This window comes from Anas acuta, chromosome 3, assembly GCF_963932015.1.
Source record: "Anas acuta chromosome 3, bAnaAcu1.1, whole genome shotgun sequence".
In the NCBI taxonomy this organism is placed as follows: domain Eukaryota; kingdom Metazoa; phylum Chordata; class Aves; order Anseriformes; family Anatidae; genus Anas; species Anas acuta.
This window is the reverse complement of record NC_088981.1, coordinates 75,997,952-76,016,553: the sequence shown is the minus strand read 5'-3', so window position 1 is coordinate 76,016,553 and position 18,602 is coordinate 75,997,952. Positions and strand designations below refer to the sequence as shown.

Below are 18,602 nucleotides of genomic sequence, written 5' to 3'. Positions count from 1 at the left end.
TTTCATTATGAATGAGTTTTCTTGTCAACTACAAGAAGATTCGTGTCCATACACACATGAAAGACAAATGAATCTTCACAATTTAAAGTTTTCAAAGTCAGGAAATCATTACCATCTACATCCAATCCAATTTCAAGTTCTGCTCAGCAAAGCAGTACCTGAGAAATGAGAGTTACCAAGCATTTTCAGAATATAGTGCAGCTGTTGCACTATTACAAATGTGATTTTTTTTTTTTTAAAGTTACCTGAGTAAAATCAAGAAGATGGTATAATTTTGTTTCTACTGTTGATTGAATAATCTTTACTTTTAATACAATAATCTCAGATCATTGAAGATGCTCTCTTTTCTCTGATAAAGTACTTCTCAAACTCGCAGATCTGAAAAGGCTGTGTGAATTATCTCTATTACAGAGCTCCCACACAAAGTGCCATAAGGAGATTTACTAAAGATTGACAGAGAGACTAGAGAGCTAGAAACAGAATAGATACACCCAGAGTACAGCAATTCAGAGTTTGATTCAAGGCACTTCGAAGTAGGGCTTACCAATTTTTTTAGGTTGAATTACACAATAATTATTAAGTATGTAAGATTTCAATACATGGAACAAATATTAAAGTAATGTGTTATTGAGGGACATTGGCTTCATGGTAATCACCTACATACCCCACAGCAAATGCCAACAACTCAAGGTAGCTGACCGTTTAACTACCTTGCTTTAACCATATCACCACTACAGACAGTTACCTAGACTTTGGATGTAAAAGTACATCCAGTTTCCCAAAAAAAAAAAAAAAGAAAAAAGAGGACAACATAAAACAACTAACCTTGTAACTTGTGTTAACTGTTAACCACTTATAAGTGAAGCAAGATAAACTGTAACTTCAGACACCCCCTTAGAGTTCCTGAAAATGAGGCATGACCTTTAGTTCACCTGCTCTAATTTGAACACCCCAACACAATCCACTGTCAAAACCTCACTTTTGTGTAAAGAAGACAAACTGAAGTAGTAAACACAAGTTAACCCTTCTGAAAATCTTAAACCTAGAACCTTCAGAGATGTGTTTTGTGTTTTTTTTTCCCTTCATGTTGGAGCTAAGCAGTAGCTTTTGCAGCAAAAAAAAAAAAGCACAATGAGTATGAGAGCTTCCATGTAGTAGTAAGGTTATAGGACATGAATAATGCTGCTAGTGAGAAGCGACGGAATTGCTTTGGATCCCAATTGCTGAATTTAGTAGGTTACAATGTTCATTGAATTGAGTAAACTACAACAGTGTTTACAATTAACATGTACAACATTACATCCTAGACAGGAAACGCTGCAAATGAGTATAATACTGATTTAGGAAGTTAAGTAATTATGTAAGGAAGTAATTTTTAAACTGTACTTGGAAAGTATTTTCCAAGTACAAAAAAGTGTGTTCCATGTCACAAATACCGCTAATATACAAAGACAGTAGCAATCTAGCAATCCACTACCTGTTCTAAAGCACAGGATGTTGATAATTACCTGAAGTTACATTACAACATAATGTAAGTTACATGACAATTTCCCCGATTACATTGCCAAATACAGTCTGTGTGGAGTACACTTCAAAGAACCAGAAAAAAAACTCATAATTATTTTATGATTTTCTTCAGCCAGTGAGAAGTCACTCATGCTGCACGCAAGCTAAAACAGGCTGATTTTTTGGTTTGTTAAATTCAGAAGTTTTTAAAAAAAATACTTAGATCTTTGAGTCTACCTTTTTTTTTTTTTAAAAAAAAATTATCTTTGAATTCACATACAAAATTCAAATTCACTTCTTCAGCAATGAAAAAGTAATAATTTTATCAGGACTAAAAAGGCTTATCGAAAAGTTAAAAAATACTTGTTCCTACCTCCACTTTTGTTCGGTAAAGAATGAGACGCTTTAGGCTGCCCACTTTGGCTATGTGGTTGAAAGCCTGAGGTGGTATTTTATCACATGATGCAAGATTTAATTCCTGAAGATTTGGACACGTTTCAGTAATGACCTCCAAACATGTTTCATTCAGGAAATGGCCACAAGACAACTCAAGACGAACGAGTTCAGAGCCACAAACTTTTAAGAACCTGCAATAAATCACATTAAGTGAAAAATAAATGTGCTTTCTAATGAAAATCTTTGAATACTGTCACAACTTTAACCATGAAAAACGGGAAATACTTTTTTCAGCAATAAGAATCCTACAGACCACAGTAATTATGTCACATCAATTAATTAACAGAAAACGTGATTAGGTTAAAGTAAATTATTCGTAACCACTCTGAAGAAATTACTCGTGAATCAAATTTGTACAAACTCAGAAGACCAAATTAATGAACTGAGAGATCAATATTCAAAAATGGAAGGTGGTCTGACAGTTAAGGCTGTTTCATCAACGTTTACTTATGCATCCTAGATATTATACTTTTTGACCACATAAATCTTAAGAAACAAAAAGCTACATAATGCTATGCATGACAGAAGGACACTGATGTCACTACAGCAGCCTTAAAGAAGCAATTGTACCTTGAAAACAAGTTGCAAAAGCATCATCTCAAGGGGAAAAAATAAAGGTTTGTTTAGGGAGGTATTTGTCAGTGACACTAAAGAATAATGGAGGACTTGATATCTCTTTGAAGATCCAAGCTTTCAAACCTTCCCTTTTCCTTATTTTTCACTACTCACTCAAATCTTACTTGCCATTTGTCATCACCCTTCCTGATTCCTTTCATCTCGCACATTACCCAGCTCCTGGGCCTTACTTTCATTATGCAAATCCCCTGCAACAGGGAAAGGAAAGTAGGTTCCAGGGGGAAACCTCCACCCCGAAGGTTTCCGAGAGTCTCCCGAGACCTCGACTGACCTGATCTAGCACAGGGAACAGCAGCACTTCAAGTGGGAGCTTGGAGAAGACAACCTTCAGAAGCCCCTAATACTCACGAGCTTTCACAAGGAGAAACAAAGACACTGAGGAAAGTCAGAAGCCCCATACCCATAGGGGTTTTCCTAAGCATGGCCTTCAAATCAATTCTTCAGTATTTTTAGTGCAACTCCGCTGTCTTCAGAATCTATTTTAGCTTGTAAGAATCAGAGCTTATCAAACACCAAGCACCTGTTTGTTGTTTTCATACCAGATACAGCGAATTCACCTGTAAGCTAGACTGGTGAGCTCTTACAGGAATGTCACAGCTAAAATGACACGACAGTTCATGACAATTAACACCAGAAATCTAAACATCAGACTGCTATTTTAGACCAGCAACAGAGTTCAACACTGTTGCGGAAAAACACAGGATGGAAATTCCCTGGAAATCAGAGTGCAGACATATGGATTCATTGCTGATTGCCAATTAGCCGATTCCTCTCTTTAATGAGTGCTTTAACAACACATTCACACAGCTTCTTTCATCAACAAATTATCAGGTTTGTTTGAATGGTGATATTTTCCATAAAACCTTGTCAATTGCCATTTATTATACCTCTAGCTTCTAATTTGCTAACAGATAAATATTTTATGAACTATTCCATTGCAATAATAGATGTAAGGTTAACTGCCACATAATTTGACAAGGCTTGGCCATTATAAATATTGGTACAGATCAACACTTCTCCTGTCACTATAAGAAGTTAACATTACCAGGTCAGAGATACACAATATTAACCTCCTACACTTGGAAAAGAACTCAAAGCTCACCAGCTAGGAGAGTTATTATCCTTGTAACATTTTATTTAATTTCATTACACTTAAAACACAGACAGTGCAAACAGAGCAATAGCAATGAGCACACCACTTGTTCTTCACGGCTTTACTGTCTTCCTGGAAAAGGTTCTTCAGGAGGTATTAAATAGAAAGAAAGGCAAGGGCGATAAGGGACACACAGCAGGGTACATGAACAAACTGACAGGCATGAAGGGAAGAAATGAACAGAAATGGGAGGAGAAATTTGAGGAAGTCACCAACCAGAACAGGGCAGAGCACATTAGTACAAACTGCAGAGTTCTCCCATTGTTTGCACTTCATAGGCTGCTCAGGGCAGAGGTTTTTGCAAACTTCTTTCCATGCAGATCTCCAAAGCCATAAGGCAAGGTAGAACATGGGGTCTCAGGCTTCCCAACAAAAGTGGCATTGCCTTCATACTTCTCAGACTTAACAGATACTGGATGTCTGGCTGTGACTGGGCTCATTTGAAAACAGTCAACCCCTTCTATCCAAAGCAATATTTCTCTCCTTCACACACCTCTCCCTTTACTCACTGAAGATTGACTGGATCCTATTTACAGTATCTCCTCCTTTCTGCATAGTCATCCATCCCTTTAGTCTTTCTTTTACAAACAGTGCTTTATACGTGTAATTTCCAAAGTGATTTCCCTTTCACTCCCTTCATGATTGTTATGAAATATGATCAGTTAAACAACCTACTGGAATCTGAACACTTATTTTAATTTTGGTAGGCGCTGGAACAGACCTCTACCTTTTAGTTCATCCTCACTCTAGACTACAGTATTTCAGTCTTTTGTTTGTTTTAAATAAGAAATCTCTTTCCATCATTCTGCTTACTCTCAAGAACCGTTGTTTGTCGTCTCCCAAGGCCAAGACTTCTTTGTTTTTCTTTTAAATGAAGTCCCATTGCCTCCCTCTAAACTATTCTAATCGTTAAAATGTTGTTTTCAAATCCAACATGTATTGAACTTTGTCATCAGATCTTAAAGCACTGCATTCAAGTATGGAGCTGAAGTATCTGATCTTGTGCTTTTCTGAACACAAATTAAGCAACTTCAATAAAAACATGCAAAATAAACAGTATTTAATCTTTGCTTCAGTTACAGCAACCCCAGGGTTTACTAAAACTGTCAAAATTAAAAAACAGGTAGGAGTTTTAAAATGAGAATCCCTGTCAAATTGTACAATACTCATATTTTCCGTGACTATTAAATGCATGTTGCAGTAGCTACCTAACCTTCCTGCTAGTTTGATTCATAGCAAGCCATCACCAAGTCAAATGCTGTCAAAGCACACCTGTAATAAACATCAACTAAAGATTTCAAATTGTAATGACAACAATTGTTAAAGAAATGTTTCTGGATGTGCTTGAAATGTAAACATTGCATCACAACAGGGAAATTCTGCGAATTCATTCTCTCAGTATAAAATGTTAAAAGCAAATAAAAATCCTATCACCTTAGGTTTTTCAAGCAAAACAGCTTAAATAAGCCACATTACAAAAGATAAAGAAACCTGCATGCAGAACTCTGTTTTTAAAGCTGCCATCACCATTTAGATGTTTAAACGCCTGAGCATCTATTCAGCATCTTGGTATTTACTACCTCCAATTAACTCGCTCCACTTCTCCTATACAGGTCTTATCCTCTCATGCTGATATTCCCATTGCATTGACAAATTCACCACACCTCTACTGCCACGAGAAACAGTGTTGATTATGTAATATGTAATGCTTTCTGTGAAATCTTTGTTTATTCCCCGTCACTTTGCATTCCTGACATTTGATATTGCTCAAATATTTCATTGCATTTGTCTTTTACTTCTCTGCGTACTTTTAGTTCACTCTAAATCATAAAGTTCAGGTAATTTATATTATACGTTGATCTGAAAAATTTATGATAGTCATTTTTAGCCCTAAGGAATAGATGTTATCAATAAGTAAAAATACCTTCAGCTTTGCCTTAGGATGTTCATGCGCCTGAAGCATTCTATCTTCTCATGATAATACAGTATTTGCTTCAGTCACTTCTTAAATTACTCTTTAAAAAGTTTCTACTTTAATATATTTTTGCAAGAAAAAAATGATTTTTCTTTTTACAGTTATTTGTGTGTCACTTTAAAAGATGTAAGTACAAGTTACCTCTTTTAGGTGTCAGAAGAAAACAAATATAAACATTTTGGAAGATATTTTCCAAAATAAATCTCAAGCAAGAGGATCATTTAAACAAGCATCTACTAGCAGGAATTATAAGCTAAACAGTATAGTTGTGAGAATTAATCTAACTCCACTGGTTTTCAATTCAACAGTGACAATTTTAACACTAAGTGCTGAGAAAAAAGTGCAAAAATATATAAAACAAAATAAAAAGAGGTTCTGCAAAAGTCAAATGCCTGTTATCTATTGAAGATAAGTTACTCTGGTTTTAGCATTTTCCTGATTTCATACTGCAGCAATTTATAGTGTTTATGAAGTATTTATAAATTTAATTTAGAAAATAACTTTTTCCCCCCGCTTCTCCTCAAATGGAGAAATATAGGCTAGCCTTAAAAATAACATAATGGAGCTCTTCAAAACAACTTCTACATTTCTATTTAAGTGACTTGACAGCCATTCATGGTTGTTTATACAGCAGCTTACCACAAAATGGATCAATCTGAAGTATCGGAACAAGCAATTTAGGCCAGTTTGAACTCAACCTAAAGTCACAAAACAACTTTTTATCAAGTAAATCCAAACTAAAAGACACAGCTTGTTACTCCACAGGACACCTCGCTGCCTTACTGAAAATTTGCTTTGCAGAAAGAGAGATGAACAACAATGCCAGGTTCAATACCAGGTAAGAGCCAAAAAGAAGGATGAAGAGAAACCATCCAACTGATTCAGAAGCATTCATGCAGTAGGCAGCAAGAGAAGATTTTACACTAATAAATGTAGTCATATATGTCCTCTACTATTACACATAGAGAGAGAAATATATAAGTATTTCATATCTTCAAAGGACAATTACAATCTGAAAGTGTAAGCAAGTTTTTTGGAAGATGTAAGCAATTAACTGATAAAACAAGCAATACAATCTCCCCAAACAACTGGTAACTTCTACAATGCTCATATTCTGAAGAGTACGTTAAAAAGAAAATTTAATTGTAAGACAGAATTCCTAGGAAAGTCAAAGTACCCCCAGTCTTTCGAAACTCTTGTTTAGCTAATAACTCTCCAAACTCAGGCCAGATGAGAAATATCTAAAAGTTCAAAAGGAGAAACTGTGGGAAGTCATGACTCACATTTCCTGGATTTTTCAATACCCACATAATGGTGATATAATTATTTTAGAACAGCTGACTTCAAGTCAGTGCTGCTACTACGTCAGTAGTGAAGTTAAAACACACACACAATTTAGTTAAGAGATAACTGTTTAAACTAACAGGAAGCCAGATATGCCAGAATTGCAAAATTTGTAGTTCTCTGAGCTTAGACATTCATTTCTTTTAATACTGCACAAAATTTTTAGCAGCACTGCACATTTAAAAAAAGAGTCATGAAAATGAAAAAAGGTCACACTAAGTTTTCAAAAACACATTTAATAGCTACACATCAGAAAACAAACTTCATGACATCAAATTCTCAGTTAAGCTTACATATTAGATACATTATGTGGAAAACAAATAAGAAATCCAGATTTAGGAAAATTAGGAGGAACATTTGTATCCCATTCAATTAATTGATGTTTATCTCCTTTTTCTACCAACAAGCACAAAAGACCACAGCATAGCGCTCTTGGATTATACTGTAAGCTCTGGAAAAAGGAAGTAAAAGTATTTCTTCAAATCATTTTACTACCCCAGGGAAGGCACCCAGGCACCAAAAGAAAGACAACATTTGAATACTTTTCAGCCTTTTCATTCAAAAACAAATGAAAGCTAAGACAATTTATGTTTTAGATATATTAAACATTTCTGTTTTTTATCAGTCAAGTTCACCTGCCACTGCTGATTATCTTAGTTGGAGCAGCAATTTTTGTATAAATGAAGTGCACTGATAGATGCTGTTTAACTGATGCAAACAGCCAAAAAAGCAAGAAATTATACGTTAAGGAAGCAGAGAACATGGCTATTATACAGAGAAGAATCTCTGCATATTTGCTGCTTTAATAACCTACAGCATAGTCATATTTTCAACTCAGTGTGAAGATGCACACACAAACCCCCCATTTCCCAATGGGACTAATGTTTTAAATCATTTTTATGAAAATATTTGCATTTACATTGCACTCCAGTGATTACTTAGGACCCATACCTTGTAAGCATACACTGTAATCTGTTTATTACTGTAGTCCTACTGATGACTCAATCTGTGCATGGAACAACTGCAAAGATTTTCTTTGTAAGATGGACTTTCTGCAGCTTAGCTCTCATGGAGTCTTTCAGAATTCCAGAAGAAAGCAGAGCACCGCTCACCACTGGAAGATGCCTCTCAGTCACTGGCAGTTTGAGGCATGCAAACTATATGCTGAAACAACAACTGCTTCCATATCTAGCTAAAACTTCTTGCTGTTCTAGCTGTTTGGTGGTTTTGGGTTTTTTTTTGGTTTTGTTTTACTCTACATAAGAAAAGTTACAAACTTTACAGTAAATCAAAGACATTTCTTGTCTTTTAATAAGGTTTCAATCACTTTTCAATCACTTAGTGACAAACCTGTGCAGCAACTCCACAAAGAGAGCTTGTCAAAATAGTTTGTACATTTCCCACTGACCTGCTAAATCCAGAAACAGAAATGGCTCCCCTGTTTCCAGTCCAAGATAAATTCAGCCACTGGATGAGAGTGCAGCGAGACTGTAGGTATTCCAGAGACGTGTCATTAATTCTCGCCCAGTAAGGTTGTAAACTGAGATGAATGTACTGCAGAGGATCGCAGCAATGTTGATACAGTAGCTTACAAGTTTGTGCTAGTCTACACAGGTCTGGTACTGTAAGGTGACTCAAAATCAACTGGATGAGCTATATTAAAAACAGAGAAAAAAAAAAGGTAGATGGTCATACAGCACTTGAAATGCTAAGGCAAAACTGCAACAGAATAAAACGTGTTCTAACTTCAAAGTTGTTTTTTTTTTTTTTTTTAACTTAAAAGTAACTTCTCAAATAAATCACTGATTAGCTATTAAATAGGATTGCACTGCCTTCTCAATTTGACAACATATTAAACAAGAAAGGAAAAAGCAGATCAGCATATAAAAGTGACAGGAAGCTTTCAAATTAGAAGTTTGTTTTTTTTTTTTTTACCCATGCTAATTTAAACAGTGATATATATGTAAACACTATGTTTACATATTTCCCTTCACAATGTCTGCACTTCCATTGATCAGAACACTGAATTGGCATCCTCTTTCTTCTCTGGATTCAGTTAAGATGGTAGCATATCTGCAGAGTACATGAAAATCATACCACGTCCCAGTTTCCCCACAGCTTGAACTAATTTAGGATTTATTCCTCTGCTCTAAAAAAAAAAAAAAAGTGTTTTGATTTCCACCTTATATTTCCTCCCCATTCGTGCTGGACTATGCAACTAGATAAAAATTTCAACACATTCAGATCTTCCTTTATCAAGTAATCTCTTGCTGTAATATTTTGAGAGCATTTTTGTTCTATGCCAGACTCGAATTTGAAATGCAAAACCCCTTTTTACCTTTATCAAATTGAATCACCTCAGCTTCAGAATAACCACCAGCCCTTCTCACTAGCACCACTATATACATTTTTTAATGAGTTATCTCACACTAAGAAGAAATATCCTGTCTTCTATCATGCTCTGGTTTTCCTTCTAGAGCAAGATTAACAAATACAGAAATACAAATACTCACTTTTGAAAATAGCAAAAACCTTCAACAAAAAACCCACCCTGCCCTAACTTAGATACCTGAGAGAAAACACACCAGAAAAATGAAATGTGAAAAGTAATGCTTACTTTACTGTGGCTGCCTTTAACAGCTGTAAGCACCTGCACTCAGGTTATATAATTAGAAGTGAACAAGCACTTTCAAGCAGAGTGGGGGAAAAAATCCCTCTACATTGATTAACTGATTTAATTCAAACAAAAAAAAAATAGCTTAAACCAGGGAGAGTCCTGTGGCCCTTTCAAAATACCATGTTTCATTTTAATTTAAAGACTCATAAGACAAAACCATCAAAAACTGTAATAAAATGCCTGACATAAAACCAAAGTGAAGCCTTTTTCCAAGCAGACTGTACATCTACAGTAACAATTTATGCAGCTAGCTTCCACCTTCCCTCTTCCCCTCTACTTTTGGGAGAGGAAAAAAAATAAGTAAACAATTCAATTTCCTGAAAAGTGAAAAGTGTTACTTCCTACTCAGCTCCAGATTTAGTATTTGGATATCAAACACTCCACATATCTACATACTTTTCAGAAACTTAACATAAAATCCAATGCCAAAACATTGTGCTTGCATATACTCAAGTTTCTCTCAAGCTTGATTTCATGACTTTCCTCTTCCCTTCTCCTCCATTTTCCTTGCCCCTAAAAATACTCCTGTTTTTTTTACCTCTGCATCAGCTTGATACTGTGGATCAGAGCAGACATTTCAATGTAATAGCAATGAACTGCATATACACAGCACAGTTAATAAATTATAATCAAAGTCTGCTCCCAGCTGACATTTAGGTTGTTAGCATTTCAGTAGGAGACACATCAAACTAGGAGCTAATGTAGATATGATCCTAAGTTAATATTTTGATTTTTCCTTTGCTCAGACTTCTGTTTTGCCTCATCTTAAAAGACTAACACCATTTTGGCTTTGCAGTAGGATATACCTAAACACATACACATTTTTCTTAGACCACCTTTAAACAATTTTTCAATATTCTGAAAGACACTTTCCAACTGCTTTGCAACCTTCAGTTATCCTGCATTCTGTAAACCAACTAAATATCTTGCATTTTCTCCCTCAGATTTGTCCAATATTTATTAGGTTTTCTAAAACAAACAGCTCAGCAATGAAGGCTGCACAGTTAGCTAGATTTATGCCTACAATTAATGTGGTGTAATAAATGTCTCATAGAAAGCAACACAAATTCTGTTCAGTGGAAAAAAGTTACTTTGTGATTTCTGAGCAGTAAAGATAATGGTGAATGGAACTATAAATGCCTCACCAATGTTCCTTTATGCTAACTGATGACTGCAATGGGTCTTTTGTAACATAGAGGACATTGCAACCCTACTCGACCCAAGATGAAATATCTAGAATGAAAAAAAAAGAAATATCACTGAAAATAAAGTTTTCTTGATTTTGATTAAACAAATATAACAGGTCCCAAATCTACAGGCTAATAACCAGTAATCACTGTTAGTCTGGACTGTCAGAAATTTATGTAGGTGTATCCTAGCATAACATAAAATTTGATAACATTAAGTATGCGACATGATGTGCTGCACTGCGCTATGCTGTGGTCACAGTGATTCTATGAACATCACAGAATTATGTGCTTTGAAAATTGATCTTATAACACTGCTTCCTGCAAACAACTGCTTTTATTCTGCATTTATGAAAAATTACTGCAACTATTGTTTCACTTTCTTATAAATCAGTCAAAACAATGATCACTGCAAAACAGAGGAAAACAAAATATAGCTAATTCAACACTGATTGATCTATCAACAGCGAAAATCAAATAAAAAGTACTTTCTCCCATTTCCAGGTAAAACACTGCACATACCCAGTTTTAGAGATACGAGGAGATCAATAGATGCTGGAGATAATATCTAAAAACTGGAGGCTTCCAAATCGCCATTTGCTGAGTTGTAGGGAATTACAATATACAAATTCACTGCACTATCTGCACACCAAAAGGATCCTGAGTCTTATCTGCCTTTTTTTTTTTTATCATCATAGTCTTTCATTGTAGCACCTTAAACATTTTCATATATTTTGAATTATAGATTCAAAAACACAACATCTTTGAAAAACCAAATAAATCTCACCTATTGCATCCAAGTTTGCTTGTAAGCTCAGGCAAAATCCCAATCACACACTTCAATGCACAGGATAAAAATTAACCAGGGGTGCAGCTTCTAGTAGTGCTTACCAACCAAGAAGTTTTTATTAAGAATCGTAGCAAGCAATCACTTATATCCAATAATATTCTTTCTTTGGTTATAGTATGATAATGCAGAACTTGACATGGTCAGAAGACAGCCCTCAAATACTAGTCAAAACTAACACTTCCACACTTCCTAAAAATTTCCTCCATCAATCCTTCTATTTGAGCTCTTCCAATATGAAAACACATTGGCCTAAACTATAATTCAGAAAGACTTAAATTATTTGTAATTTTTTGTTCTGCAACTAGATCTGCCACAGCTTAGGCTCTAAATAATTAGAACTGCTATTATGACATGCTTAGATAAAGGATGAAGGGTACATGTACAAAAAGGAAAAGAAAGAAAGCAGGAGTAGGTAATAAACATTCTGTGGCTTTTGATATTCCTCAGCATGGTTTAAAAAAATGTAGTCCCTAGTTTCATGATCCCATAGCTTGCACCAGCAAACACATACACACTTAATAGCTTATGTGAATATATGAAAAGTGGACCTTGCATCTATTTTGCAACATTCCTTTTAAGTCTTCCTTTTCTTCATTCTACCCACATAAAATGCTTCGGTGTTGCATAAAACGCAACACAAAAGCACAGGCTCTGATCTTCTCAGCAATGAAAGGCTGTGAAGGTTTTAACCCCCTTCTTGATTCCAAGAACAGGAAAGCATCACACTGACAGCCTGCACAAATCATCAAGTCTCCAGAAGACCAGGGCTGTAGAGCTGTCTTCTCCGTGTGCCGTTGCTCAGAGCCTAGTCTGCTACGGCAACTGGCAGTGCATTAACCATTGACTGAAGGGAATCTTGTGGCCATGTGGTTATCAGCTGTTAAAGCAGCTTTTAAGACCCTTGTGCGATTCTCAATTCAAAGAGAGGCATAAAATCTTACCAATTAGCTGAAAGCCCACAAATATTTGTTCTGGAAAGATACAAGAATTTTGTGATAAAATGCTCCTTCTTATTGCTTCAGTTCTTTTAAGTATCACTTCAGGGATGTATGTCTTACATTTAAGACCAATTTTCACGGAATGTAAGTGCTAAATCCATATCTAGTGACAAAATTCACTTCCCAGTAGACAAAAACAGCTCATAAATCTTTTAGGCAGATTCAGGAAAAACTGGCTTCAAGGAATGATGAAAACATTGTTTATACCTTTTTGTATTGAAAATTTACATCAAAGATGTATTTTGGACTGCAGCATGCAAGATTTCTCCTGCCCTTCATCCAGAGGAAGGAAGTTCTTGGTACCTGGAGCATCTAAGTGAGTCTCACACTGCACAACAGGTATGCTGTGGCAGGTATTTCTCCAATTTCTTGAAGCCCTGCTTCAGGACTTCAGGTCTCAAGCATGTCTACAAAGATGACTAAGACTAAGGCCTAACTCATTCCACTTTACAAGCAATGCAAGTTGATCAAAGATAATGGGGAGAAAGAGACATGAAGAGGCTCCTAGAAAATCCTTACTCAAATTTAAGCTAATTTTGGAGAACAGATGATGAGAGCACAAGTACTCTACAGCTACTAAGGATCTGTCAACACTGCCCATGAACAGGGAAGGAATATTCTCTCATCCAGTTCATCACTTTCCTCTAAGGAATTCTACACCCCGGGAGCTGAGCATTATTCTCTTGTTGGCAGAAGCTAACTGTACTATGACAACGTTTTTAGAGCACACACTGCAGCAATCAATCCCGAAGAGCAACATAGATTATGCTTTCATAGACTACAGAAGTTTCAGAAAGACACCGAAGGCAAAACAAAGACTGGAAGAACTGTCGTCTACTTCAAGATTAGCATAGAAGACCATTCGGCTTACATATTTTGTGAATTATGTTGGGTAGAATGAAGAAGCCTGAAACAGCTCAAATAAGAAACAGCCATGTATGAAGACTGAAGACAGTTGCACATTCATAATCAGCATGAGCCTACAAGAAGAAAAATTTTTCATGTAACGTGTCATAATCAAAATTGGAAGGAGTCGGTGGTTTCCTTACTTCATTACAGAATTCAAACGCTTCCAGAAAAATCTGACACTTGTCATTCTTGAAGATAGCATGCAGAGTACTGCTCCCATATCAGATGGGATAAAACACTGTCATACTACAAAGCACAACATTTTTGTTGCTTCAATACCCAAGCATTCCAGCTGGATCAAGAAAGCAGAAAACTGGTACTGCTGCTGTCACAAAACCAGTCCAGAAATACCCCTTTGTACTTTTCTGATAACTATTCTAGCCATTCAGGTTCTTTAAATCAAAGCAAAATAAAAAAAATGTGCTCGGTATTGATAGACTGTATAAATGCATTCATGAAACCAAACATGTTAAAAAATTGATTAAAAAGGTAGCTGGTACACAAAACGGAAAGCAGAAAAGCACAATAAGGCACATGGAGGCAAGAGTTCGAAGGAGTAACAGGACTACACATTATAATTACTTACACTATGATCTTGATAATCTGTATATTTATGCAGAACAAAAATGAGATTAATCTCAGATAGGCAACTATTATAAAGCAGTTTATCCAGTCTTTTCAAACAAGACTGCCCAGATTTAAATCAAGTTTTCCCTACAATTAATATTGTTGGAATGACAAAGATTTCAAACACATTTACACATTTTAAGATGTTCTAGATTCAACTACGCCCTTGCACATGCAGAAAACTACTTTCTTTACTCCAGTACAGATATACAAGCAGCAACAGTGAAATATATTGACTGCTATATGGATTCTGTGGAGGAAGAGAACAGTAGTGCTAACTCACGATGAGGATAGTATCCTCATCTGTTATTCCACTGTAGCAACAACAAATAAGCCCTCAAGAACTGAAATAAGCTTGTAAAAGACGATAAATACACAGGAGAAAGACAGAGAGAATTGTCATATTCTTGTCCTCTTTCCTCTTTACAAGCAGAACAGAAGTCCTACAGATTACTAGAGCACACAGGCACCCAACATGGCCTTCAGGTGCTGAACTAGGAAGCTTAGAAAAAAAGACATAATAAAAACAAAATACTGTTTTGTTAGATCACACATTCCTGAAAATGCCCTGCAACCAGTGACAGTATCTCTCACCACCCTCCTTCACTTTCACAACTGAAACTGATTCAAGACAGAAGCACCCTGAGCATTTGATATGTTACCTCAGAAAACAAAACCTGGCTTCTTTTGCCAGACTGCAGCAGCCTAAAGGGTAGGAACAGGACCCGAGGTCTGACCAGCAAATTAGGACTCCTCTCCCCTACATGCAAACCCAGTTTGTTTCTGAGGAGGTGAAAGTGACCATCTCTCTCTTCCTGCTCTATGATACCAGTCTCTGTGAATGGCTACACTCTAGTAAGGCTACACTTCCAGGTCAGCACACAATATTCAGCAATCATATTTCCAGCAGTTCCAGGTTTTTGTAAGAAATCAGGAAAAGAAACTAAGTCAATAAAATATTTGGAAGCAAAAAAAAAATACACATTCTTTTTCCATTTTTTTCCTGTATCATCTTTGTCAAATATAAGGACTAAAAATTATGTGTCTGTACTACTGGAAAACTAGTGGAAGATTCTAAATTCAAGAGCTAGAAGTTTAAGGCTAGAATAACTGGCAAAAAAAAGTACATCAGTGGAGGGATTCCTGAGAAATAAGTGTTGCAACAATGTAAACACCAGCAAACTGACTTGTTAATATCCACCCACTGAAGCAGACAGACTATCATAACTCAGGCATAACTATTCTATAACTGCAGGAGACTCACAAAAGAATGCAAGGAACTATAACTGGAAAAAACAGTCTTGGTCAGTACCTTATATAGAGCACTTTCGCACTCAATTATTAAAACAACTGTATTGGAGCATAAGCACGCTTTTCTTACCTCATAAGGCAGTTTGTCAAAATACCCATTAGTTGGCCATTCCCTGAGGGTAACAACGCTGAACTGTTTGTTAAGAGCGTCCATTCCACAGCCATACTTCTCTTCATCCTCATCTTCATCAATATCAGTCATATCAATCATCGAAGTCTTCAGTGAAAGCACGGGTTTCTCCTTCACACCATGTAGTACTACTGCATCTAATTCAGTGTAATAATCTAGAAGAGAACTGTTCACTTCCAGTCGAATTAAGTTCGTGGGGAAGTTTATTTGTTTGATACAAGGTGTGAATTGCCGAGCCTGGGGACCACTCACTTTTGTAGGTGCCTCAGACCAAAGGATTTCCCATCTGTGAAAAAAAAAAAAAATAATAATGGGCACAAGTAAGGGATTGAGATAAGTGTAACTAAACCAATTTCTGAACACAGAAGAGTGCTTTTGTCAGAAGCATTCAGAAAGCAAGAAACATGGTTGAAAGGCAAATGAAAATTGTTACATTTTTCCCTAGCCTTGGTAAACATCCAAAGAATGAATTTACCAGGTCACACTAGTTCATAACCGTAGCCTATTTTCTCTGTATTGCTAATTAACAAAATGAATGGTACATTCATTGCCATGCATTTGTGTTAGACTACTGCTATACACGTTCCAACATCTCACAGGTGAGGTTATTGCAACAAATGGACTGAAGATGTCTTGACAATGGTCGTATGTTAGTACGCAGGGAACAGTCAAGCAACTCAACTACAGTCAACCAACCTCACAAGGTTTTCACAAAAACACAAAAGGGAAAAAAAAAACACAAACCACACAGCTCTCACTCATTCACATCACAGTGGTCCAAACTGCAGCATTAACAAATCCTTTTTTTTTTTTTAAAAAAAAAAAAACACCTGTACTTTATCTAACCAGGTAAGCAAAATACCATTTTTAGAAGCATTTCATTGTCAAATTATCTCATTAGTACAATGTTACGGTTAAATATCAGAGAAAATAGGATCTTCAGGTCATCTTTAAAAGGGCCTTTTGCAAAGAATGTTAAAATTTCAAAACTGATCAACTAAAACATTTTAATGCTCTCTGTTCTGGTGACAGAAGGCGGCTCAGGGCATGCACAGAGCTTCCAAACATACATCCTCACTTGTACACACAGACCTCAAATCTCTTCCAGTAAATGACAGTGAACCCTGCTGCCAACTGAGTAATCTGGAGAATCAAGTCTTATATTCATTAGGTCTTGAGTGCTCCCAAGCTTGTCAAAAGGCCTGAAAACAGAAACACGCTCTTTATATGTGCATGGGTCCTCATCCAGTGAGAGGATTTTGGAGGTCCTCCAGTCACTGATGCCCATCTTTTCCTCCCCTCTTCCTCATCCTTAAGTCTAGCTGACTAGTAAAAAAGGAAACCTCCAGCAGCCACTCGCCCTTTGACATTACACTTACAGCAATCTCCATACACTCCCCATGCAAAACCCAGACACTTCCTTATCTCTTCCACCTTTCGTATCAGCCTGGTCCCAGCTTCAAAGACGTGTCTCAGACTGTCTTATCCCACAGGTCTCAGAGACACTGGGTCTGCTTCCTAGTACCTCTGCTCCCCCTAACAGAGACCACTACTCTGAGCTCACAAGTGCTGTTCAACACTGACATGTACTGCAGAACACACAGCAAAAAATCAAACATGCTTTGCTTTCCAGATCCAAATGCCTAAACTCTGGCCATCATAAAGTAAAACATGTAAAAGGACTTCCATTAAACATAACACAGTATAAATAAGCCTTAGAAGCTTGATATTTGCTCACATTTCAAGGATAGGAAAATTATTCCATAATGGCTGAAACTTCCATTTCACAATGGACATTTTCAGGTATGCACAGATAAATTTTCCTATCCTACATCATGCCACTCTCCATGAATACCTTACAGAAGAATAGGAGGCCTGAAGAAGTCTTCTGTCAAAGGAAAAAAAATATAATGAACTAAAACCAAACATGCAGGATTGGAGAACATATGGAACATCAGCAAGTACCAACACACTAGAGTGGACACCTCTGCCATAAAATTAAGAGGTTTGGTGGTTTTTTTTTTGTTTGTTTGTTTTTTCTGAAACTTATACTATGAATGTAAGTTTCATTAGTTTAGGAGATGAATGTCAACTCATGGAAAAAATACAACAGACATAGTCCCACTGTCACACCCTCTTCCATAGGTCGATGCCCTAAGCAAACACCTAATGTTGGCATTGCACATGACCTTTCTTGAACATACCCAGATGACCACCTGATATTTTTCTTAGACACTTTCTTATACCCACTCAAACTATCCTGAGGGAAACTCAAGACTGTATTTTCATTAATTAACACACACTGTACTACCAACTTTTAACTGAACATGTCTTAGTTACTGACTTCTCCTCTGGTGCCCTTAAGAAAGGATTAACTAGCAGTAGCACTGAAAAAAAAAATACATCTGCAGGCCTACATTCAAATTGCAAAGCAACCACCTCCTTCAGCAAGTACTGCCTTCAGCTCACAGCCTTTGTAATAAACTAGAGAACAGTAAATGAAGGACATATAGCAGAGCTTTTTACAGTCTTGTGAAACTCCACATTACAAACCTGGTGAACAAGGCCAATGACTATTTTTTCACTGTCCTCGTCACACTGCTTTCTTTTTCATCAGCAGCCTACTAACCCATCTTTAAAGGAGTCAGCTGCTGGTTTAACTAGAAAACCTCAAGTCCGCAAGGTTGCTTTTGACATTATTCTCTCCCTTGGTGGCATCACACAGAAAAACAGGCCATAGTAATTGCTCTGAGTCAGTGTTGGTATATGCTTATGCTAGGGAAGAAATCTCTTAATACATCCACTGCTGTAACTGGAAGTGGTCTCTTCCTCTAGGATCTATG

At 36.5% G+C, this 18,602-nt stretch overlaps 1 protein-coding gene across 7 annotated transcripts in view; it reads right to left on the bottom strand.

The window, feature by feature from the left end:
• FBXL4 (F-box and leucine rich repeat protein 4) overlaps positions 1-18,602 on the bottom strand; it is a 61,244-nt gene that overhangs the window by 30,310 nt on the left and 12,332 nt on the right. For 6 of the 7 annotated variants that reach the window (XR_011095184.1, XM_068677871.1, XM_068677872.1 and 3 more), the window contains 4 exons: positions 17,615-17,647; positions 15,700-16,045; positions 8,479-8,723; positions 1,880-2,093 (listed from right to left, as the gene is read on the bottom strand). Coding sequence is in view for 6 of the 7 variants with exons in the window: in XM_068677871.1 (XP_068533972.1) it covers positions 1,880-2,093; positions 8,479-8,723; positions 15,700-16,045; positions 17,615-17,647 (838 nt within the window). In the remaining variant the exon portion in view is untranslated. The remainder of the gene's footprint in view (positions 1-1,879; positions 2,094-8,478; positions 8,724-15,699; positions 16,046-17,614; positions 17,648-18,602) is intronic. The other variant, XM_068677870.1, reaches the window with a different exon arrangement.